Source organism: Nicotiana tabacum, chromosome 4, assembly GCF_000715075.1.
Source record: "Nicotiana tabacum cultivar K326 chromosome 4, ASM71507v2, whole genome shotgun sequence".
In the NCBI taxonomy this organism is placed as follows: Eukaryota; Viridiplantae; Streptophyta; class Magnoliopsida; order Solanales; family Solanaceae; genus Nicotiana; species Nicotiana tabacum.
In genome coordinates, this window is record NC_134083.1 from 24,017,797 (window position 1) to 24,043,934 (window position 26,138).

General features: G+C 39.4%; 2 protein-coding genes across 2 annotated transcripts; one reads left to right on the forward strand and one right to left on the reverse strand.

The window, feature by feature from the left end:
* The first annotated feature begins 16,035 nt into the window (after nucleotides 1-16,035).
* LOC107783259 (pentatricopeptide repeat-containing protein At3g47530-like) lies at nucleotides 16,036-18,631 on the forward strand. The gene has a single exon (XM_016604230.2). It carries the CDS (start codon nucleotides 16,173-16,175, stop codon nucleotides 18,045-18,047), a length of 1,875 nt encoding a protein of 624 aa, XP_016459716.2. The 5' UTR covers nucleotides 16,036-16,172; the 3' UTR covers nucleotides 18,048-18,631.
* Nucleotides 18,632-19,421: 790 nt separating this feature from the next.
* On the reverse strand, nucleotides 19,422-24,227 carry LOC107783258 (malate dehydrogenase, chloroplastic-like). Its single transcript, XM_016604228.2, has 2 exons — nucleotides 24,092-24,227; nucleotides 19,422-20,933 (listed from the first exon to the last, which is right to left on the reverse strand). Exon 2 carries the CDS (start codon nucleotides 20,923-20,925, stop codon nucleotides 19,687-19,689), a length of 1,239 nt encoding a protein of 412 aa, XP_016459714.1. The 5' UTR covers nucleotides 20,926-20,933; nucleotides 24,092-24,227; the 3' UTR covers nucleotides 19,422-19,686.
* Between the last annotated feature and the right edge of the window lie 1,911 nt (nucleotides 24,228-26,138).

Consider the following 26,138-nt stretch of genomic DNA (forward strand, 5'->3'; position numbering starts at 1 on the left):
AATTCATATCTTTGTTTCGAAATACCACCTAAATAACTATATGGCCATGCTAGCCGGGCCATGAGCGCGGTGAGAACGGGCTTCCCAAGAAGCCATCTAAGGCCGGGGTCGGCAATTTAATTTAAAATGTTTACTACTTATGCTAATATAATAATTAAAACTTTTTCGTATAAATGTGCTGAAAATATTGTTCTTTCCTTTTTTTCTTTCTATAGTGGAGATAGTCGCACGTAATGACAAACATATTATTAAAGGACTCTACCTTTGCTTCCTTATCCTTGTTAAATAGAAATGAACCTTCACTAGTTGAGTAAAAGCACCTAGCCTATCTAACTCTCCCTATGGCAAAATAGCAGTTCGTCCAGTTGTCTTCTAGCTTCGACCAACCAAGAGGACTCCTTATATAAAGGAAGAAAGTTTCAGGAGTGATCCTGCACACTCCAACCATTCAGATCTATGGCTATCGAGAGCTTTTTGCCACGTTGACTTGCTTTGACTTGCTTACCGACTCGAAATTTTTCTCCAAAAAAGGACTGACTCTAAGGATGCATATATTTAAGTAAGCAAACCAACAGGAGGAAAGATCACAGCTGGTCTAGGAGCCGAAAGAGCTCAACTGACTTAGTTGTAGAGGGCGACTGAAAAGGAGGCTTGACCCACAGGGAGAGCGGTGAGCAAAGAGAGATTATGAATGAAAAGAGTAAGGGAAAAGTCATCTCATGACTAGAACTGGTTCAAGGCAAGGGAAAATTACTCTCACTTCCCGAAGGGAGGTTGAAAATCTGTTACAGAATAAGCTGCTCTTCTTTCATAAGCAAATGTACTCGGTAATTTTAATGTGGCCGATTTCCCCTCTTTTGCAATCAGTTTCGCTACAGCACCCGCTGCTCTAGCTAATTGTCCACCCTTTCCAAGTGTGATTTCTATGTTATGTATGGCCGTGCCTAAGGGCATATCGGTTGAAGTAGATTCTTCTTTTGATCAATCAAAACCCCTTCCCAAACTGTACAAGCTTCTTCCAAAGCATATGGCTTTCTGGATGTAGATGATGATATCTATACAGATGGATCTTATATATATCGTAGAATGAAGTACCACATGGGTGGATATATATATGAATCCAAATCTGCCGAATCACTCATGTTATGATCTTCTACATCCTGGGTCTTCCCGTTCCGTCATCTGGCTTATGTTCTTCATGTAGCATTCAGACCGAATGACTCTATGAAATTACGTCGATACTTCCACATATTATGGGTAACGTAGGAGACATCTCTATTTTTCCTCCGGGGAATCTTTAGAATTCCCACTGCTTAACTTTCAATTCGCCTCTGACCATCAAATGAAATGTGAATAACCCGTCCTCCTCTCTTTGAAAGAAGGGGCGCTTCCGGTTCTGTCGGTGCTTGAAACAATTTTGTCTTCTCCATATTACTATATCTCTAGAGTCAATAATTTTATTTGAGGAACTACTGAACTCAATCACTTGCTACCGTTACTCTTCAGTTTTCTGTTGAGGTCTATCAGAGGTACTCAATTTGGATCAGTGATCGATTTCTAGGTTTCGTCGAAAACCTAATTAGTTATTTTTAATTACGTAAATCAATAGTTCAAACCGCACTCAAAAGTAGGGTATTTTCCATTTTTATAGGAACTTTTGTACCAGAAACAATGGTATCTCCAATTATAGTCCCTCTGGGATGTAAAATATATCTCTTCTTACCATCCTCATAGTGTATGAGACAAATGTATGCATTTCGATTAGGGTCGTATTCTATAGTTACGATTCTACCATATATGTCTTTTTAATTTCGTCGAAAATCGATGTTACGGTATAGAGGTTGGCGATAGCCCAGCTGCAGAACCAAAGCCGTACTCCCAGCAGAGTTGAGCCTGAACCATCCCGGGAAAACACCCGAAGGAATAAACAAACCACGGAAAGGCCAGGTGAAGTTGAACCCGGGACCAACCCCGAAATAATAAAGATGCTTAAAGAACTGACAAAGAGGATGGAATCGGGGGAAAGAATATTGAAGCCAACGACAAAAAGGTGGAGACCTATAACTCCAGAGTTGATCAAATCCCAGAAGCACCTCCGATATTGAAAGGCGTAGATTCCAAGAAATTTGTCCAAAAATCTTTCCCCGCCACACTTATGATCTCTCCTCTATGCCTTGCGGTAATGATTCCTATGGCATTAAAACCTTTACTACAATGATGGTTTGGTTGATTTCACCATCACCAGAGATTCTTAATTAGGTGCCATGGAGTGGTGGGCTGATGCTTGTCATTCGCATGGAAATAGCACGACCATCCATTAATTCTGAGTGGGAATCATAAATTTTATAATATTTTAGTAACGGCTCATTCTTTTTATATTGATATATATGGTTATGCCGATGATGATATGGATCTAATAATGGTACGTTACGATTCTAATTGCGGTAACCAATACACATCCATGGATTGAACTAATAAGTACACTAGCGAGACTCAGTGTAATAAAGTAGGAAATTAACGTACAAAGGACTACCTTACTCTTCTTAAAATGCAAATTAAAATTATATATATTTTAAATGGTGCATGAAAAAGGTTAATGACCAATTTTTTGAGATTAAATGAATACTTTTGATATATGCATTTTCAGTCAACTCGATCGCTGATCATTAGTAATCGCCGTACTCATTAACAATCTCCAATTAGCTGGCACATAAAATTTTGTAGCACATCCTTCCAACTTCAAAAGTCAGTACATTATTTCTTATACACGGAGGATATACAACAACAACAACCTAATATAATTTCACAAGTAAGATCTGGGGAGAGTAGTGTGTACGTAGACTTTACTCCTACCTTGGTGTAGAGAGGCTGTTTCAGATAGACTTTCGACACAAAAAGATGAAATGCGACAATAGAATAATAACCACAACATGTACCAGCGATCTAAGAATAAGAAAATATACTTAGAAAAGCAATATCAATAATCAGTGCAGTGACAAGGTCCTAGAAAATAGTAAGAGCACAACATGTACCACTAGCATACTAAAACACATTGTATACAGTCGAAATAGATTTCAACCTTCGTACGATCGATCGAGGTCGAAACATAATGGATCGAAGAAAGACTTCGAGTTGGGTTCCGAAGATAGTACAAATAAGCTTCGGATTCCAGGTATAGGTCAAATACTGAGTTCGAAGTCATCATCGAGCTTGGGTCCGAATCGAACTGAGATGAGATGATTTCGAGCTTAAGGGGTAGAGGCCAACCGGGACCGAGTCCGAATCATCACCTGATCCAGAGTCCATATCGAGCTCCAGAAGCACTACCGACCAACACCGAGGCCGATCGAGTTCGAGCTCACACACAAGAGCCGTTGCAAACACACTAAGGGAGAGAATCTCAGCGAAAATTAGGAAAAAACTGATTTATCATGGATTCTCCAATATGTATTTTTAATTATATCTAAAGTAGGACCCTCCACTATAAAGAGGATGACTACATTTCTGTAGAAGGCAGTTTTTGGCTTACATTGTAATTCAAGCACCATATTCTCCTATATTGAAGAGTTGTTCTTTTAAGTTTCATAAATTGATTCAACTTGCTTAGTCCTAAAAATCATCTTCTTTACAACCTTGTTTACTTCGCATTCTTTGCAATCCATATTTGATATTTCTATTTATCCTTACGATTTGTATTAAGCTATAGCACATATCCTTAGAACTACGTACAAATTCAACTCTATCCGTTTTTTCGGGCAAACAGTTTGGCGCCCACCGTGGGGCTAAGGATAACAGTGGTTATTTGATACGAATCTGCAAAAACATACCGTTTTGCGCTTGTTTCCGAAAGTATCTCGGATTTCGGATTAGCAACGACTAACTACCAATCAAATGGACTTACCTATCGACAACGAAGCTGGTCTTCAAGATGAGAACAACAACTTGACACCCAGTATCGAAAGACCACTTGTCAACGCCGTTGGAGCTCGGATCGGAGTGCCGATAGATATCAATTCGCATGTGGCCATTGAGGCGAACATTCATTCTGAACCTGAAAATAGCATTCATGGTGGCACTCGGTCTGCAGCTCGAAACACTCATAACATTGAGGAAAACGGCGTCAGCTTGCGTATGATTTTTAAAATGTTACAAGCCCAACAGGTAGCGATAGCTCAGTTGCAGAGTCAAACCCAGCTACCAAGCAGGCCGAAGCCCAGTCCACCCCGAGAAATTGCCTACAGAATGGAGCCAGCATAGTGAGGACAAATGAGCAAGAATCGAGGACTACTCCCGAAATCGCTAAAATACTCGAGGAGCCCATAAAGCGAGTCGAAGCCAACGATAAAAAAATAAAAACATATAATTTCAGGGTCGACCAAATCCTGGGGGCTCCACCAATGATAAAAGGGTTGGATTCCAAACAATTCATGCAAAAGTCTTTCCCCTCGAGCGCGGCTCCAAAACCAATCCCCAAAAAATTTCGTATGCCCGAAATTCTCAAATATAACGGAATGATCGATCCCAACGAATACGTCACCTCTTACACGTGCGCCATCAAGGGTAATGATTTGGAGGACGATGAAATCGAATCTGTGTTGTTGAAAAAGTTTGGAGAGACCCTCTCGAAGGGAGCAATGATTTGGTATCACAACCTACCACCGAATTCGATCGATTTATTTGCCATGTTAGCAGATTCTTTCGTAAAGGCACACGCCGAGGCCATAAAGGTCTCAACGAGGAAATCAGACCTTTTCAAGGTAAGGCAAAAGGATAACAAGATGCTAAGGAAGTTCGTATCTCGTTTTCAAATGGAATGAATAGATCTGCCACCAGTCACAGATGATTGGGTTGTTCAAGTTTTCACTCAAGGTTTGAACGAACGAAGTTCGACGGCATCACGACAACTGAAGCATAACATGATCGAGTACCCTACAATCACTTGGGCCAACATGCATAATCGGTACCAATCAAATATTAGATTCGAAGATGATCAGTTGGGGACTGGACCCACTCCTCAAAGGGATATCAATCGAGAACAAGGTTCGATCAGGGATCAATATTGATCGTATAACGGAAACCACAGAATCAATGAATCGAGATGTAACCTCGGATAAATCAATAAAAGAAGTGATCGTGGTCATGGGTCTCGGGGACCGATGAACAGAAGTGGGTTCGACAGGCCTACCGGACCTAAGGAAGCGCCTCGGTTATCGAAGTATAACTTCAGCATTGATGCATCCGCCATCGTGTTGGCTATTGGACGCATCAAAGACACTAAATAGCCCCGACCCATGCAGATCGATCCTGCCTAGAGAAATCCCAATCAAATGTGTGAATATCATGGCATCCATGGCCACAGAACGGAAGATTGCAAGCAACTAAGAGAGGAGGTAGCCCGATTATTCAATAAGGGGCACCTTTGAGAATTTTTAAACAACAGGGCGAAGAACCATTTCCAAAACAAAGATTTCGGCAAGCAGAACGAACAAGAAGAACCACAACATGCCATTCACATGATCATCGGCGGTGTCGATACCCCTCAAGGATCGGTGCTTAAGCACACAAAGACATCGATTGTGAGAGAAAAACGATCACAAACTCAGGATTACGCACCCATAGGAACTTTGTCTTTCAATGATGAAGATGCAGAAGGAGTCATACAACCTCAAAACCATGCACTGGTAATATCCGTACTTATGAATAAAACTAAAGTTAAGTGTGTGTTAATTGATCTAGGGAGCTCGGGCAACATTATTAGGTTGAAGGTCGTACAACAACTTGGTCTACAGGACCAAATTGTACCCGCGACCCTGGCCCTAAACGGATTCAATATGGCATGTGAAACCACCAAAGATGAGATAATTCTGCCGATAAACGTGGCCAGGACCATCCAGGAAACGAAGTTTCACGTAATCGAAGGCGACATGAGGTACAATGCCCTTTTTGAAAGGCCATGGATCCACGCCATGAGAGTTGTACCCTCGACCCTATACCAGGTTCTTAAATTCCCAACATCGAGGGAGTCAAAACAGTGTACAAAGAACAACCGACCGTAAGAAAAATATTTGCCGTCGAGGAAGCAAATCCAATATCCTCACCTTCGCCAATAAAAGGATCGGGCTCAAAAGGGGAACGAGATGCCAAATAGAAATCACAGACATTAGCTTTAACCCGACCAGAAAATCAGAAGATCGATGAAGATGATGATCAAAGGATCCCTCGATCCTTCATGGTTCCCGATGATTCCGATGCTACCAAATTAACAATTTAGGAATTGGAGCAAGTCACATTAATCGAGCACTGGCCCGAACGGAAGGTATACCTGGGAACGGGGTTGACCCCCGAACTCAGGAAAAACTTATTCAATTTCTTATTGATAACATAGATTATTTTGCTTGGTCCCATTTAGATATAACGGGGATCCTACCGGATATAACGACGCATCGGCTAAGTTTGGACCCTAGGTTCAGACCGGTGAAGCAAAAAAGAAGACCCTAGTCCGAGATAAAGCACACATTCATAAAGGACGAGGTAACCAAACTTCTCAAAATAGGGTCCATTCGGGAGGTAAGATATCCTGAATGGTTAGCTAATATAGTTGTAGTGCCTAAAAAGGGAACAAACTTAGAATGTGTGTAGATTATAAGGATTTGAACGAGGCATGCCCCAAAGATTCTTTTCTGCTGCCCAACATCAATCGCATGATCGATGCCACGACCGGCCACGAGATCCTTACCTTTCTTGATGCCTATTCCGGGTATAATCAAATCCAAATGAACCCGAAAGATCAGGAAAAGACTTCATTTGTCACCGAGTATGGAACATATTGTTATAATGTGATGCCCTTTGGGCTAAAAAATGCAGGAGCTACTTACCAACGCCTAGTAAATAAAATATTCGAGGAACAAATAGGTAAATCAATGGAAGTTTATATTGATGACATGCTAGTTAAGTCCCTGCAAGCAGAGGACCATTTGACCCATTTGCAGGAAACATTCGAGATTTTAAGGAAATACAACATGAAGCTCAACCCCGAGAAATGTGCTTTCGGGATAAGTTCGGGCAAGTTCCTTGGCTTTATGGTGTCAAATCGGGGGATCGAGATTAACCCCGATAAAATTAAGGCCATCGAAGACATCACCATTGTGGACAGCGTGAAAGCCATACATAGGCTAACGAGATGGATTGCAGCCTTAGGCCAATTCATTTCAAGGTCGTCAGATCGAAGTCACAAATTTTTCTCTCTACTAAAAAAGAAGAACGATTTCGCTTGGACCCCGGAATGCCAACAAGCATTAGTGGAATTAAAACGATATCTATCGAGCCCACCACTGCTTCATACTCCAAAAACAGACAAAAAACTTTACTTATACTTGGCAGTTTCAGAAATCGCGGTAAGCGGTGTCCTAGTTCGAGAAGAGCAAGGTACGGAATTTCCTATTTATTATATAAGTCGAACCTTAGGAGAAGAAGAAACTAGATATCCGCAACTAGAAAAATTGGCACTTGCATTGATAAGCGCCTCTAGAAAGTTAAGACCGTACTTTCAATGTCACCCCATATGCGTATTAACCACTTACCCGCTTCGTAATATTTTGCACAAGCCCGAACTATCAGGCCGATTGGCCAAATGAGCCATCGAACTCAGTGGGTACGATATCGAATATCAACCCTGTACGGCCATCAAGTCTCAAATATTGGCGGACTTCGTGGCCGATTTCACACCGATCCTTGTACCCGAAGTCAAAAAAGAACTCTTATTGAAATCAGGTACGTCATCGGGGGTATGGACCCTTGTCATGGATGGGGCTTTGAACGCGAAGGGGTCCGGGCTAGGCATCATTTTAAAGCCACCCACGGGTAACTCTATTAGGCAATCTATCAAAACTACTAGGTTTACTAATAACGAGGCCGAGTATGAGGACATGATTGTAGGTCTCGAGCTGGCTAAAAGCTTGGGAGCAGAAGTCATCGAAGCCAAGTGTGACTCTTTTCTGGTGGTAAATCAAGTAAACAGAACCTTTGAAGTTCGAGAAGATAGAATGCAACGGTATTTGGACAAACTGCAGGTCACTTTGCACAATTTCAAAGAATGGACTTTACAACATGTTTCTCGAGAGCAAAACAGTAAGGCAGATGCACTTGCAAATTTGGGATCATCGGTCGAGGAAGGCGAGATAAGCTCGAGGACTGTAGTTCAACTCTCGAGATCCGTGATCGAAGAAGGTCATGCCGAGATAAATTCTACGAGTTTAACCTGGTATTAGAGGAATAAATATATTAAATACTTAAAGAATGGAAAGCTCCCATCGGACCCTAAAAATTTGAGGGCCCTACGAACCAAAGTTACTCGATTCACATTAACTGCAGATGGAACGCTATATCGAAGGACATTCGATGCACCATTGGCATTATTCTTAGGTCCAGGAGACACCGATTACATTCTACGTGAGGTGCACGAGGGCACTTATGGGAATCACTCCGGTGCCGATTCGTTAGTCCAAAAAATAATCAGGGAAGGGTATTATTGGATCGATATGGGCAAAGATGCAAAGGAGTTTGTTCGCAAATGTGACAAATGTCCAAGGTTTGCACCAATGATATATCAGCCCGGAGAGCAACTTCACTCAGCCCTATCCCCATGGCCATTCATGAAATGGGGAATGGATATCGTCGGCCCTCTGCCATCGGCCCCAGGTAAAGCTAAATTCATTTTATTTATGACTGACTATTTCTTTAAATGGGTTGAAGAACAGGCTTTCGTGAAAGTAAGAGAGAAAGAAGTTATAGACTTTATCTGGGATCATATCGTATGTCGATTCGGAATACCCGCCGAAATATTGTATGATAATGGGAAACAGTTTGTCGGCAACAAAGTGACAAAATTCCTCGAAAACCACAAAATAAAGAGGATATTATCAACACCGTATCACCCCAGTGGGAACGGACAGGCTGAATCAACAAACAAAACTATCATTCAAAACTAAAGAAGAGGCTGAACAACTCTAAGGGAAAATGGAGAGAAATCTTACCCGAAGTTCTTTGAGCATATCGAACAACATCAAAATCTAGTACGGGGGCGACCCCATTCTCCTTAGTATATTTCTTCGAAGCCTTGATTCCAGTCGAAGTCGGGGAACCCAGTGCCAGGTTTCGGTATATAACAGAAGAGTCAAATAACGAGGCTATGAACACTAGCCTCGAATTATCGGATGAAAAACGAGAAGCTGCTCTCGTCCAATTGGCCGCCCAAAAGCAGCGAATCGAAAGATACTATAATCGAAGAACCAAGCTTCACCATTTTAAACTCGGGGACTTAGTGCTAAGAAAAGTCACTTTAAGTACCCGAAATTCAAATGAAGGAAAACTAAGACCGAACTGGGAAGGACCGTATCAGGTTCTTGAAAACGTCGGAAAAGGATCATACAAGATTGGTATTATAAACGGCAAACAACTATCAAGCAATTGGAATGTGTCGCACCTAAAACGATACTACTGCTAAGGTACGACCCTCCCATATTCGTTTACATTTCAAAACTAACCCCTGCAGGAGTTCGATCAGGAGCTAGGATGGATCCTTCAATACGAAGCCCTAGGTCTGAAAGCACGCGTTGCACTCTTTTTTCCCTTAGACCGGTTTTATCCCAAATGGGTTTTTCGGCAAGGTTTTTAATGAGGCAACCAGTGATCGTGCTAAACTTAGAAACAATTCAACAGTATCCGAGGCCTCTTTACAATCGACATCGAATACTGGGGGGTCATTAGCTCTCAAAAATATCAAGTTCTGATGCAAGAAAGTTATTTCGTAACAACAGGGTTCCAATAGGAAAAGTTGTAAGAGCCAAATGGTCAAAATGAACCATGCTCATGTAGTTGGCCCGAGCCCTGACGCAAAACATGAACACATGTATAATAACTTGCAAAGAAAGTTCTCTTCATTACCGATATCTTATATCCAAGAAAAATTCCTCTATTTCGAGATTTATTATGCAAACAAGATTGAGTTCGAGCAAGCGCTCACTCGACTATTACGCCTTCGGGCCACATTACTTCGAGTTCGAATCATTCACTCGACTACTAAGCCTACGGGATACTTTTATTTTGAGTTCGAGCAAGCACTCACTCGACCATTATGCCTACGGGCTACATTACTTCGAGTTCGAATCATTCACTCGACTACTAAGCCTACGGGCTACTTTTATTTCGAGTTCGAGCAAGTGCTCACTTGACTATTACGCCTACGGGCCACATTACTTCGAGTTCGAATCATTCACTCGACTACTAAGCCTACGAGCTACTTTTATTTCGAGTTCTAGCAAGCACTCACTCGACCATTATGCCTACGGGCTATATTACTTCGAGTTCGAATCATTCACTCGACTACTAAGTCTATGGGCTACTTTTATTTCGAGTTCGAGCAAGCACTCACTCGACCATTACGCCTATAGGCTACATTATTTCGAGTTCGAATCATTCACTCAACTACTAAGCCTACGGTCTACTTTTATTTCATGTTTGAGCAAGCACTCACTCGACTATTATGCCTACGGGTTACATTACTTCGAGTTCGAATCATTCACTCGACTACTAAGCCTACGAGCTACTTTTATTTCCAGTTCGAGCAAGCACTCACTCGACCATTACGCCTACGGGCTACATTACTTCGAGTTAGAATCATTCACTCGACTACTAAGCCTACAAGATACTTTTATTTTGAGTTCGAGCAAGCCCTCACTCGACCATTACGCCTACAGGCTACATTACTTCAAGTTCGAATCATTCACTCGACTACTAAGCCTACGGGCTACTTTTATTTCGAGTTCGAGTAAGCACTCACTCGACCATTACATATACATGCTACATTACTTCGAGTTCGAATCATTCACTTGACTACTAAGCCTACGGGTTATTTTTATTTCGAGTTCAAGCAAGCACTCACTCAATCATTATGCCTACGGGCCATATCACTTCGAGTTCGAATCAGTCGCTCAACTAATAAGCCTAAGGGCTACATCACTTCAAATTCAAACAATCACTCAACTCGACTACTAAGCCTATGAGCTACCTTATTTTAAGTTTGAGTAAACGCTCACTCGGTTATAAAGACTACGAAGTCCAAATTCGATCAAAATTGCCTAAATCCTTGTGAAAATATTCATAAGGCATGAATAAAATCTTCACAAGACAGGAAACAAAACAGAAGCAAGTCGGCAGAAGAAAAGGATATTTTTATAAATACAAGATTGTGTACATGATTGATTACAACATAGAAACTAAGGGCTAAGCTTCTTGGTTATCCCCGAGAGCGGTCTCTTCTCTATCGGGCTCCCCCCCCCCCATTCTCGGACCCGCTCTTACTCCCATCATCATCATCATTATCATCATCGTCATCATCGAAAACCATGGTTTCAGCATCGGCTTCGAGTTCTTTAGCACTTTTTATCTCTTCAGCGAGATCGAAACCTCGAGCATGGATCTCCTCGAGGGTCTCCCTCTGAGATCGACGCTTAGCAAGTTCAGCGACCCAATATGCTCGAGTATCGGTGGTCTCTACTACCTCTCTTGCTTGGACCTGGGCAGCTTCAGCGTCAGCCCGATAGACGGCAACGAGTGCATCCACATCAGCCTTTGCCTTTTCGGCGTTGGATTCGGCCTTGGCAAGTTCAGAGGCCAACCGAGCCTCAAGCTCCTCTATTCTTCTTGCTTGAACCGAGCTTTTCTCCTTCATACTGTGAAGTTGGTTTTCGGACGATGATAATTGGGCTCGAGCTGCTTCTTTCTCTGTAGCAAAGCGATCCATACATTCTTTCCACTTCAAAGACTCCGCTTTTATCTGATCGATCTCCTCATGGAGTTTCTCGATCATCTCAATGTTTTGCTGCAACTGTGAGACAAAAAAATTAGCCATCGTTCCGGTATCGAGCCCATGGGCTTTTAAAAGTATCATTACCTGCTCGGACAGATAGGTCTGATCTTGGTAAGCCTTGGCCAACTCAGCACGGAGGTCATTTATTTCTTCTCACATTTGCCCTAAGAGGATCTTAAGGGAATTCCTCTCCTCCGTAACTTGTTGAAGGTCGGCCTCATATCGACGCAGCTCGGTTCGGGACTGAGAACATGATTCTCGATGAACTGCCGTGACCTGTAAAGAAAGAAGAAACAAAGTTAGAAAAGAAAAGCAAACTTAAAGTTAACACCATATAATTTAAGGCTTACTTGATTCAGAGCATGCTGCACTCCGTGAAAAAGATCTGATGCGTCACTTGTACCGGTAGCATCCTCGACACCGATAAACATGTCACGAAAAGGATCCTCTCCATCATGAGGCCTATCTAATTTGAGGGCCCCTAAAGCTTGGGCTTCCTGAATCGCCCCTGCGGAAAAAGTAGGGAAGGTGGGCGAGTCTTCGATTGCTACCACCCCAAGTAAATCACCTGGGGCATTCTCTTCGGTTCTAAAAGATTCGGGAAGAGCCCCTTCAGACATATTCCCCATTTGTTGGCTTCGATGGGAAGCATCTTCGATCTCCAACAACTCGGGGACTCTGCCCGAATCTTTCTCCGATATATCCTCAGTTCGAGACGGAGCCTTATGAACCACCATCGATCCAGCTGCTTGTGGAACGTCGGTGGTCTTCTTTGTTCGGGCCGCCAGCGCAGACCCATCGTTCTCTTCTTCTTCTTCTTCTTCTTCTTTATCCCTCATACGCAAAACTGATTCTACGGTCAAAGGAATGCTATTCTTGTTTGGCTTACGAGCCGTCCTCTTCTTTGGTTTTTGATCTTCGAGGACGGGGGCTCTTTTCCTCTTATTATATTTCACCGGCTTTGGGACAGAGGCCGAAGCCTCTTTCTCGATGGATGAGGGCCTCAAAACCGCATCTTTGCCCACACTTACATACGAAATTTTTTATTAAAATGTGTGAAAAGTATCTTATTCGAACTACCAAAATATATGAGGAAGGTGCTTACCGTGATTTTTGGCCTCCCATCGGCCCTTTGACAAGTCACGCCATGAGCGCTCGGCGTATGAGAAGGTCGAAACCAGATCACGTACCTAATTCTTGAGATCGGGCACTGCGCCGACCATCCAGGTAACCGTTGCATCACAAAAGGGGAATATTGGTGAGAAAGGAAATAAAAGGACAAAATAGCAGGAGATAACAACAGAATTACACTTACGCTTCATGTTCCACTCCTCGGGAAAGGGCATCTTTTTCGGTCGGAATCAGGTTCGAAGTCCTTACTCGAACGAACATGCCCATCCAGCCTCGATCCTTATCCTCGTCTATACTCAAGAACAGATCCTTGGTAGTTCGACGTTGGAGTTTTATTAACCCTCCTCGAAAAAGGCAAGGACGGTATAATCGGATAAGATGATCGAGGGTGAAAGGCATCCCCTCGATTTTACTCACAAAATATCGGATCAGAATAACGATCCACCAAAAGGAAGGATGTATCTGGTCTAGGGTTATTAGGTATTTACGACAAAAATCTATGATAACAGGGTCGAGGGGACCTAACGTGAAAGGGTAAGTATACACGCTTAAAAAAACCTCACGTGAGTAGTAATATCCTCTTCGGGAGACGACACTACCACTTCTTTTTTCTCCTAGTTACAATTTTTTTTTATCCGCTCGATATGCTCCCGGGTTATCGAACAAATATATCTCGATACGGGCTCACATCGGCCAGGAACTGGCGAAACTTTATCGAGTTTGAAATCGGAGGTAAGAACACACGCTGCCGGAACGCATTCCTCAGGCCGTGGATCCACCGGTGTTTTGTCGGCGGCAGATTGGGAAGAAGAAGCTTTTTCTTTTTGGGGGATGGTTTTTGATATCTTCACCATTTTGGATTTAAAGAAGGTGACAAAGATTTGGTGGTTTAGAAGAAGAATTTTGTAAAGAGGAATCACATATTTGCGAATAAACTCAGAGAATACGAAAAAGAACTTGGGAAATTTGGAAGATTGAAGATGTAAAAGTGGTAAATGATAAAAGGAAGGGCTATTTATAGATTAAAGCAATGGCAGTTCAGTATCAGCGGTGGCCGACCACCGTCTGACAAGTATTAAATGCCTTGAAAGACTAAATCGTCGGGACAGCTATGACGTGTGTCATGATCGAGTCCAATGTAAACGTCGGCTTATAATCCTATCAAGCTGTTGAAAAATCATATCGTTTCTCACCACAACCTTCCCGAGAAACGAGGGGACTATCTGTATATGGTCGAAATAAATTTCGACCTTCGTACGATCGATCAAGTTGGAAACATAATGGATCGAAGAAAGACTTCGATATGGGTTCCGAAGATGGTACAAACAAGCTTCAGATTTCAGGTATAGGTCAAACACCGAGTTCGAAGTCATCATCGAGCTCGGGTCCGAATCGAACTGAGATGAGATGATTTCGAGCTTAAGGGGCAGAGGCCAACCGGGACCGAGTCCGAATCATCACCTGATCCCGAGTCCATATCGAGCTCCAGAAGCACTACCGACCAATACCGAGGCCGATCGAGTTCGAGCTCACAGACAAGAGTCGTTGCAAACATACTAAGGGAGAGAATCTCGACGGAAATTAGAAAAAAGCTGATTTATCATGGATTCTCCACTATGTATTTTAAATTATATCTAAAGTAGGATCCTCCCCTATAAAGAGGATGACTACATTTCTATAGAAAGCAATTTTTGGCTTACATTGTAATTCAAGCACCATATTCTCCTATATTGAAGAGTTGTTCTTTTAAGCTTCATAAATTGATTCAACTTGTTTAGTCCTAAAAATCATCTTCTTTACAACCTTGTTTACTTCGCATTCTTTGCAATCCATATTTGATATTTCTATTTATCCTTACGATTTGTATTAAGCTATAGCACATATCCTTAGAACTACGTACAAATTCAACTCTATCCGTTTTTTCGGGTAAACACACATGGAAGACATCTATGTGTAAGATATTAATTATTGGATATGAATATATATATATATTTATCCATAATTATTTCCCTTGTACAACATTGGCAAGTTCTTTAGTGAAAAATGGTTATATGTTAGTAATTAATTGTATTTGGTCAATTGCTATCATGAAATATCATAATTGTATTTTGTACAAACTTGCTTGAGTCTAAGACGTAGTCATTATTATTGTATTCAATCCTCCATTCTTTTATCAAACATACAAATATCTTAATCACTTGAAAAGTTTAAATTTACTGATACAGTGGTTCCTCAATTATAAGTTAAGAGGTTTTTTTCATTTTTTTATTTATTATTAAAAAAATGAAAAAGAAAATCCTAACTTATAGATTAGAGCCTTAGGGGTTGTTTGGTAGAGTGTATAAGAATAATGCTGAATATGGTGTATTAGTAATGCTAGTATTAGTTATGCTTGCACTAGTTATGTTAGCATTAGTTATGCCTACATATTTCTTATCCATTGTTTGGCTTGATATATTAAAGCATTGCACAGTTTCTAAAAGAGTTGTTTGTTTTCAAAAATACCCTCATAACCAGTTCATCACTTTATCTTTTTAAAAGAAACATATTTTTTAGAAATATGTTTTTATATAAAAAAGGTTCAAAAATATTATTTGATTTGTCTTCCTAATTGTAGTATAGAACTTAATATTTATTTATAAAGAAGAAAATATGCTAAGTATTTATTTATTTATTTATTTATTTATTTATTTACTGGGGATATAATTTTATTTCTCACTTTCTTGGATTATTTCAAACTTACATTAATATAATAGCATATTTTAATCAAGCATAAATTTTGAAGGATAAATTTATCTATAACTAAGTTAATGCATGCATTAAAACCCATTGCATTGTTAATATCATGGTTTCTTATGCATTAATTATGCATAGGCTAATGCTTGCACAACTAATGCATATATTCAAAAGTGTATCAAACAAAGTATTACTAATACACAAAGGTAATGCATGCATTATTTTACCTAATGCATCCTACCAAACTAGCCGTTATAAGCACTATACTAGTAAATTTGGTTAATGTGGTAAATTAGAAGTTAAAATTAAGCAATTCAAAAAATTCCGCCATAGTAACAAAACAAACTCTTCCCTAGTTTGAGCTATGTCCATGGATTCCCAGAATAATCTTTGCTGTATTTTCCAATTTCTGACGTGAAAACGTTAGACAAATTAGAGAATGAGAGAAATCTCTTCTCGCCGTCTTGCTATATCCACCTTCCGCTTTCTCTCTTCTCTTGCGGCGGCGCGTGTAGACCACCACCACCACCCGCAATTTGTTCATCCCGCACCCACAAAATCTCCTATTCACTTGCGTACAGAGAAAGCCGAAGCTTTGATTTCGTTAATCAAGTCATCTTCTGAAAAGTCCCATTTGCTACAAATCCACGCCCACCTCATTCGCAAAACTCTCTTTCAAGATCCATTTTTTTTCTCAGCTTTCTTATTTCGTGTTGCTCTCCCTCCATTCCATGATTTAACTTATGCTTTTCGGGTATTTTCAAAATCTGAAAAACCCAATGTTTTCATGTACAACATCATGATTAGAGCTTATGCAATGAATAATTCACCCATAAATGGTTTTCAGTTATATCAAGAAATGTTAAGGTCAGGTGTGTCACCGAATTCGCTAACGTCTTCATTCGTTACGAATTGTTGTATAAAGATTGGGTCTTTCTTTGGTGGTATACAGATTCAGGCTCGAATATTGAGAGATGGGCATCATTCTGATGGACGCCTGCTGACCACATTGATGGATTTTTATTCATCTAATGAGAAATACAGCGAAGCTTGCAAAGTGTTTGATGAAATGTCTCATAGAGACACAGTAGCTTGGAACGTGTTGATTTCTTGCTATTTGCGTAACCGACGCACTCGGGATGCTTTGCGCGTATTTGATATGATACGGAGCTCGTCTGAGTGTCAACCAGATGAGGTTACTTGTTTGTTGTTACTTCAGGCTTGTGCAAATTTGAATGCATTGGCCTATGGTGAGGGAGTTCATAGATATTGTGAAGAGCATGGCTTTGACAAGGCAATCAATATTTGCAATGCACTTATAACTATGTACTCTCGGTGTGGTTGCATTGAAAAGGCTTTTGAGGTGTTTAAGGGTATGGCCGAGAAAGATGTGGTGTCTTGGAGCGCAATGATATCGGGGTTGGCAAGCAATGGTTATGGCAGAGATGCAATTGAGGCATTTTCAGAGATGCAAAGATCGGGTGTTTCCCCTGATGACCAGACTTTCACTGGGGTTCTTAATGCTTGCAGTCACTCTGGACTACTTGATGAGGGTAGGATGTTTTTCAATCGTATGAGCGAAGAGTTTGGGATTCCACCAAACATTCATCACTATGGGTGTGTGGTTGATCTAATGGGTCGTGCTGGTCTGGTTGATGAAGCTTACAATGTTATAAATTCGATGAAGGTCAAACCTGATGCAACAATATGGAGGACTCTACTAGGAGCTTGTAGAATTCATCGCCAAGCTGATCTTGGAGAACAAGTCATTGAGCTTTTGATTGAACTTAAAGCACAAGAAGCCGGAGATTATGTACTGCTGTTGAATATTTATTCATCGCTTGGTGATTGGGATAAGGTAATAAACGTGAGAAAAATGATGAAAGACAGGGAAATCCAAACCACCCCTGCTTGTAGTACCATTGAGTTCAAGGGGGCAATACATGAATTCGTCGCAAATGACTTTTCACATCCAAGAAAGACTGAAATTTATGAGATGTTGGATGAGATCAATCAGCAACTGAGAATAGCTGGATACATTGCTGAGCCAATGTCAGAGTTGCACAATGTGGGTGTGAAAGAGAAGCAGATGGCATTATCTTATCACAGTGAGAAATTGGCTATTGCTTTTGGCGTTCTTTCAACTCCACCCGGCACGTCAATAAGAGTTGCAAAAGACCTCCGAATTTGTGTTGACTGCCATAATTTTGCCAAGATGTTGTCAGCAGTCTATAATCGGGAAGTTGTTATTAGAGATCGTAACCGCTTCCATCATTTCAGAGAAGGACGATGCTCTTGCAACGACTATTGGTAATTGTAAAATGTTTACCCAATAAATTATGGAGCAGAATGAAAGTAGGGCTTATGAAGATTATCTATTGAAGAATGATGAGAATGGTGTTGAGTGTGTTATTGGAGAGAACCAACATGATAATATCAGACTCACATTGATCATGCATCAGGAGAATTCTGGTCGTACAGGAAAGAAAGAATCCCATTGTTGCTGAATACAGCTTAAAGCTAGATTCAAATAGACTCACTGGCACAGAGAAGAATCCATGGATTTATGTCAATTAACAGGATGGAGTTGGATTTTACTATTACTAAGTTGAGATCAGTATAGTAGTCTCAGTTAGAGGGTGGAATTGCCCGTGCTTATGGACTGAAGTGAATGAGATCCAAGCCGGGGGGAAATTGTTGAATTTGCCAAAAGGACTGCAATCAAATGAATGATTTTCACTTGAGAAGAAATTATGTAACCAAAATCCCACAAAGGCAACCGCACCGCGCCAAATCTTGTTGGACAATTTCTTTTTCTTTTCCTAAAAGAAAGGATCGGCAGCATACCCACCTTTAGTGGCTGAGAGCATTATTTTAACTCCGCAAAAGTTTTTTTAATAATTTCACAAGTAAAGAAAATCATAGTAGAAGAGTGAAGAAAGTCGAAATCCCTCAATAATTTTTCTGGCATAATTTAGTAAGTCATGAAAATCATAATAGAAGAAGCTGGAAGAGGGTAAGTAATCGTTGATCCCAGACTCCCTGTCAAATATCTGAGTTAAAACATGCTTTAAGGGGTAGGCAGTGAAGGAGGAGTTTCACATAGAATCGAGGCAAAGTGATTTATGATTGAATCTCAAAGGCATTTTTGAATGGTTTCAAGGGTGGAGAATGTGCATCCATGCCATTCGCTTGAAATTTAGGATCATCCTCATCCCCCATCTCTTCATCTAATGATTGCTTTAGTTGGGGAGATTTGTTTTTGAGGTTTTGAGAGAATGCGAAATTTATTTTGATCAATATGTCTTTATAACATGATTATTTTGAAGAACTAAACAATTCAATCAATCAAATACTCCTCAATGCCAAACAATTATAGGATTAGTTATTCCACCTTTTATATGGACAATTAATCTCACCATTTTAGGGTAAAACTTATCCTGGGATTAGCTAATACCTATAATCAAACATGAGATAAATACACTCCCAAGTTTTATCCCGGAATTATTATCTTTATAGTTTATACCTTGTACCAAACGACCCCTACAAGTACAAAAGTTAGAAGGTGCTCCGTGATAAAATTTACCGTAAGAAGCCAAAAATTGTGGAAGCAAGTGAATAACGGTTTCAGAATTCTGATTTTTTTTCGCATAAACAAATTTCAGAATAAATTAAAAGAATTCCCGCATTTAAAAATCACAACCAGCTCGATGGCACGCGCAGATTATAGAGAGATTAAAGACAGTTTAACAAGAAAGAAAGAACATGACGAGAGTGCCTCAACAACGTCACTTAGAGTTACATACCGCAGAGGAAATAATTCTACAACACTACTTTTTTTTCTCGGTTACAGAGGCACTTTTCAACTCGCCTGCAAAACTGGAATTGATCATACATGAATTCCGCTAAATTTCTTTATTCCTGGTCATCATTTCTTCAGCCTATATTATATTTTAAGCAGCTACAGGTTCCTTCTGGACGAAACGTATACCCTTCTCAATGCTAGCTTTCAGTTCTGGCTTTAAAGCATCCAGAGCTTTCTGTTCATACTCGGTCAAACCTTGAAGGTCAGATGAAATCAAAGCCTCAACCCCGTTCTTTCCTAGTTTAACCCTTGAAGCAAAGAATGGAAGCTCTGTTTGATCAGACTGGACAAAAGCACACTCATAGACATCACTATCTCCATCAAGTGCGCGGAGTGAGGACTCAACAAATCTTGCTGCTGCGTACGCCATGGAAAGTGTAGCAGACCCTGCACCAGCCTTTGCCTCCACAACTTCTGTGCCAGCATTTTGAATCCTCGCAGTTAGCTCCTGTATTTCTTCGTCAGTGAAAGCAGTTGATGGTTTTGTCTTTGATAGCAAAGGCAAAATGGTGATACCGGCATGGCCACCCACAACTGGGACATCTATGTCAATAAGCCTCAAATTTTTCTTCTGAGCGACAAATGTGTTTGCCCTGACTACATCTAGGGTTGTAACGCCAAAAAGTTTTTTAGGATCATAAACACCCTTTCGCTTCAACACCTCTGCTGCAATTGGCACTGTGGAGTTGACTGGATTGCTAATGATGTGGATAAATGCATCGGGGCAATTATCAGCAACAGCCTCAACTAATGTCTTCACAATGTTTGCATTAATGTTGAACAGGTCATCACGTGTCATACCTGGCTTTCTTGGAACACCAGCAGGTATGACCACCACATTTACACCTTTCAAACAGTTGGCCAATTCAGAAGCTCCAGTGAAATCTGAAACCTTGGAGGGAGTGTTGCAGTGACTGAGATCAGCCGCAACTCCTTTCACATTAGCTATATCATAAAGGTTCAGCTCTGAAACTAATGGTGACATCTTGACCAGAAGAGACAGTGGCTGGCCTATACCGCCGCTGGCTCCAAGAACAGCCACTTTGTAAGATGCTTGAGGCTGAACAAAGTACCCATATCCCTTGTTTTCTTTTTGAGCCTTTGGAGTAATAGATTGTTTAAGGACAGCAACACTTTCTTTCCCTAAAAAAGACGATTCTGATTCATAGCTTACAGTTGTGGCAGCCTTCAAACCGCTGAAACTTCTAAGGTTGTTTTTGGAGTTGAATTTCACACCAAAGGCTTTTGATTGAGATACTGAGCTTCCTTTGCAGCCAAGAGATGTGGCTGAGCCAACTGAGAAAGTAGTTGCTGATGTTGCTGCCATTTTGCAACCTGCAAAGCAGAAACGTGATATTAATTTTCTATCGAGAATTTTAGTACATTACATACGACATCTGATGCATCAGAGGAATATTCCCAGTTTGATATATAAAATCATGAGACATTACATGAATTGGAAGACAAATGAATCAGTACTATGTACATGCCACTGAGTGCTTCAATCAGTTTCCATAATAGACAAACTTATCATCTAAAAGGTGCACAGCAAGTTAAATGAAATAGGATTCTCTTCCTTCCAGCAGTCCAGGTTATAACTGTCTCCCTCTAGCTCATCACTTGAGGGATCTTCCTTCTAGTTTCCAAAATAGTGACCACAGCAGTTACTGTTTGTTAGCTGTGTTAACCTTGAGAATCATTTTACCATTGTTCTCCTAATGTCATATTAGTATCATTTCCAAAAGAATACAAGAATTCGACAGATGAAATTCACTTTCCTGTTCTAGATTTAGTACTATAGGGATATGTTAATGCACTATAGAGGATTTTTTTAATAAAGTGCACTATAGAGGATTACGTTAGTAAAAATTGTAAGGAGAAAATTCTTCAATTCTTAATAAAAATGACTAATTGATGTTTCCCCCTCCAAAATGATAGGCGTAGCACGTCACTTGATTGTAAAATGAAACTAAAACAAGTAAACATTTTTTTGCACCGTAGAAAATATAATACAGAAAGTTTGAGCATGTATAGGTAAATGAATGAGCTTGGAGATGCATATTTTCGAATTAAGGGACCGTAGGTCACCATTCAGCTTGTTTAAAATAAGGGTTGATGCGTATAAATAACAGCACAGTTAACAACGTGGTTCGGAAATTATCTTGTCCGAATATTGATTGGATGAACAAGTGTTATCATGCCATATGCTAAATGATCAGATTGCAACATGTGAAACTGGGTTCAAAGATGAATGGGGAGAGTATCTATTTTGAAAAGAATGACTTTGCATAGATACAGCCAAAATCTGAAAATATCCAACACCGGATCTGAAACAGAGGGATCAAGTGAATACACTAGAAAGTAGGCCAAACTGTTCCAAAAACAAGGGGGCAGATTTAACGGGTTGAGTATTGTCTTAAAAAAAAAGACAAGAGTGGGTTGCTCTAGTGATGAGCACCCTCCACTTCCAACTAAGAGATTGTGAGTTCGAGTCACCCCAAGAGCAAGGTGGGGAGTTCTTGAAAGGAGGGAGCCGAGGGTCTATCGGAAACGGCCTCTCTATCCCAGGGTAGGGGTAAGGTCTGCGTACACACTACCCTCCCCAGACCCCACTAGTGGGATTATACTGGGTTGTTGTTGCTAGATTTTAAAGCTCACCCCTTTATATCAGAGATTTGTTCAGTTATTCTCACTGGATAACATCCAAAAACTGAAAATCCACGACACAAATTTGAAACATTGTTATCGAAACCGAAAAGCGCAAAAAAGCTCTAAGGTCCATTAAGCAAGGTAAAGCGCTCAACATTCTTTCTGCCTCGCTTCAGGGCTTAAGCGCCCCTTTGACAACAGTGATCTGAAACAAAGTTACGAGCTGAAGAAACTAGAAGGTAGACCAATTGTGTCAAAAACAAGAGGGCTAATATTACTATGGAGATTAGATAGATAAACCCTGATCCACACTGCTATGGTGCTGACAGAAGGTAAAGTTGGATCTCAAAACCCATAAAAATGTTAATAGTAAAACTATAGCACAGTGCTAGAAATAAAAAGGACAGCATCAGCAGCTATAGGAAAACACATATGACCAGCTTCGAATGGACAACACACAATTGCTTGTCAGCTCAACTAATCAGACAAATCAAGCCAATTATTCTGCCGCAGCAGTTGCCACAAGAAACTCTTCCACGAAAAATAACTAGCAAACGAAGCCAAATAGCCACAGTTTCATCCCAAAGGAATTATAGACTCCAGGATGTGGTTCACACCACTAATAAGATCTTAAGACACCAAAAATCAAAGAAACAGTTTCAATTTTAATAAGTCATCCATAATTGGATTAAAAAAGACACGTTAACAGAGAACAGAAAAGGCAGGTGGCAGACATATCTTTGCTACCACGCTGTCGCCACTAAAATAGAGGACTTGGTATCTCATACAAGATTACAAAGGCATCTATACAGGCTCTGCTCTACTCCTCAACAAACCTGGAGTTTGAAGAGGCTATATAGAAATAAATATTGGAGAAATATGGACCCTGATTGCAAAGGATAGGGAAGGCCGAAATAGTATAATGATGCAGGGGTATGCCGGCACAATAAGGCACATAGAAAGGATTTAAAACCAAAATATTTTCCTTCCAAAAGTAAAGATATTATTTCAATGAAGGATTTTATCCACATCTGAATCTCAAATGTGGGAAAATTAGTGAAACTGACTGTTGAATAGTGCAAAAATAGAAAAAATTCGGGATAAAAGAAATAGAAAAGTTACACTCAAAATCTAAGAGTGTATTTCTAGAATATAATACATGCATCAGGCACCTATAACAACTAGATCAAATCCTTCTTTGACTCTCTGTTTCTGTGAGGGATGGCGAATGAATGGTAAGTTGATAACAGTCAATGAGCTAATTAAAATGGATACTGGCCGCACAGACGTATAAAATTCTTTAAATAGAGAGCAGATTAAATGAAATTGTCTATAACATGAATATGGTAGTAGAAAACAGAAAAAAGCACACTATAACTCCTTTAGCTATCAACTCACAAGTTTACATCAAGCATAAACTTCACACATGCACGTTCACATATTTAACCTTTCATCATAGCGGTTGTCAAAATTAAAGAGAAGTAAACCGGAAGTTTCATTTACAAATTGAGCCAAAAATCCTAGTTTCATTTCTAAGTCAGAATCATATCCATAGAAAAAATAATTAAAAAAATCAAGGTTTAGCAGATCTGCAGTTGCAACATACAAAACATAAAATATACTACTATTAATAACGTTGTTTAGCATCAGAGCTACTGCATTGTATTGCATTCCAAAACCCACCAACTGATCCAAACCTAAACTAGGATAAATCAACGAAGGTATTCCAGATAAAAACTCCAGATCCACAAAAAAGAGAGAAAAGAAATTGGAATTCCGCAAAAAGTAACACTACACAAATATCAAAATAGAAGACACAAATCTGAGAGCAGAGATGGAATTACCTTAAGGAAAAATACGGCGGAGCTGGAAAGGGAAATGGAGGGGTCGGAAAGGAGAGAGATATTTGGACTTTCGCCTGAAAGAGATGATTAAAAGGGGTAGGTTTTATTAATGTCATGTAGAGACACGCTAAGTAGGTGTACAATTTGCAACATGTACTTTTCATATGGCTCTCCGTCAAATGGTCCCCCTCGATCAAATCGACTGATAACGCTGGCATCAAAATTCAACGGTGTGCGCTAAACTTAAACGGAATCTCCCTTTGTCGTTATTCTTGATTCCGCTTCCTTTTCGTCCCTCCAATATATATCCCTTTTTTCTTTTTCATTACAAATAGTATCTTTTTAATTATATACTCCTATAACTTTACATAGGAGTAATTAAAACAAATTCATAAAATCTGTAAATAAAAAGTAGAGGTTCGCTTGTAGGAAGAATTAGTCATGGTATAAACTCAACATGGTTTTATACATTGTTTGGTTGGCTAATTGGAAAAACTAATCATTCTATAAAATTTAATATAATTTTTTATATTATTTGGTTGCTATTTTGATTTTACTCATAAAAAATAATATTTGTATAAGTTATGTGATAATTTATATATATTATTTTATACGAGATAAAAGATAGAATAAAATAATGCAAGTATAATGTATAAATGAAACCAACTAAACGACGAAAGACAACAACATTCATGTTTTGAATACTTTTATTTTAGAATGATCAAACACTTTTTAATTTAATTCTTTTCCGACGCAAAACCTTGGTAAATAGTATAAATAAAAGATCACAACTTACATTTCTTTTCAATATTAGAAGAGACGTTAAAGCACCTTTGCTTGGTAAATAAAGGTGCTGCATTCATCCCTAAGGCATGGCTCTTTCAGTTGCCAAAGAGCCAAACTCCAGACCCATTCCATTTTCATACACATATAACATGATCCATTATTATAACAGAAAATCAAATCAAAAGATAATTTTTTAAGATCTACTATAAAAAATACAGTACAGAAGCACTCATAATGAAAATGACTAATTATTAAATTATTATGATATCGAAAAAATTTCGACTTCATGTTCTTCAAAACTAATCTTTTTAATACAACAATAAATGTTCAATAATATAATTAATACATTACTATCCTTACTTAATTAATTTCTACATAACTAAAAAACTAAATCTTGCGCAACTAACTCTCATATTATTAATTTTTACATAATTAATCCCAACATAACTAATACCTACAAAAGTTGTCTCCCGACCAAACAACCCCATAAAATTTTTATTTTACTCAAAATTGTAACATGAGTTTATTTCTTCTAAAGATTCCCATAATATTCTTCTAATTATACTATTGTTGCAATGCTTATTTTTCATAATTCAAATTTATATTTACTAATTGAATTTACATTTAATATTTTATATTCTTTGAATTAAATAAGTCAAACTTAAGTGCCTAATTAATAGTGTTAGGCTTTTGATGTTATGAGTCTCACTCATTGGGTCCATAAACCTAACAATGAAATTAAAGCTTGGGTCGGACTGAGCCGGTGACTTGCACAAATAGAAATTTCTTAATGTTATTGTCTAAGTTATGATCCCATTCAAACAAATTTTACCAAAAAAAAAATTGCGGGTTAGTATTTAGCCGCAAAGTTCTGGCGGATCTTACAAAGTTATGAAGGATGGAGCAAATCTTGCTTTGTGGCAAGTTATGATAACGATCCGCGCGTGACGGCTTGCACTTGGCCACAAGTTTTGAGGACCAATCATATCTTTGCCACATATATTGTAGTGCTAGTACATCAAATCCTTTTATAAATTTTTTTAAAAAAAAAATTAAATTTATTATACGTAAAAATAAATTTCTCGTGTGCACAAAAAAAAAATTAGAACAAAATCAATTGACCCCGTATATGTGTTACTATTCATTGCATAAATAATACCTGTAATTTTCCTTATTGAGCCAACACTATATGAGTATTAGTTATATAATTGTGTGATCAATTTTTCCATCCTTAAGTAAAATGACAAAGTATTTAATTAAA

Coding starts and splice junctions, on each gene's coding strand:
- LOC107783259 (XM_016604230.2), top strand. CDS start 16,173: ATGAGAGAAATCTCTTCTCGCCGTCTTGCTATATCCACCTTCCGCTTT.
- LOC107783258 (XM_016604228.2), bottom strand. CDS start 20,925: ATGGCAGCAACATCAGCAACTACTTTCTCAGTTGGCTCAGCCACATCT.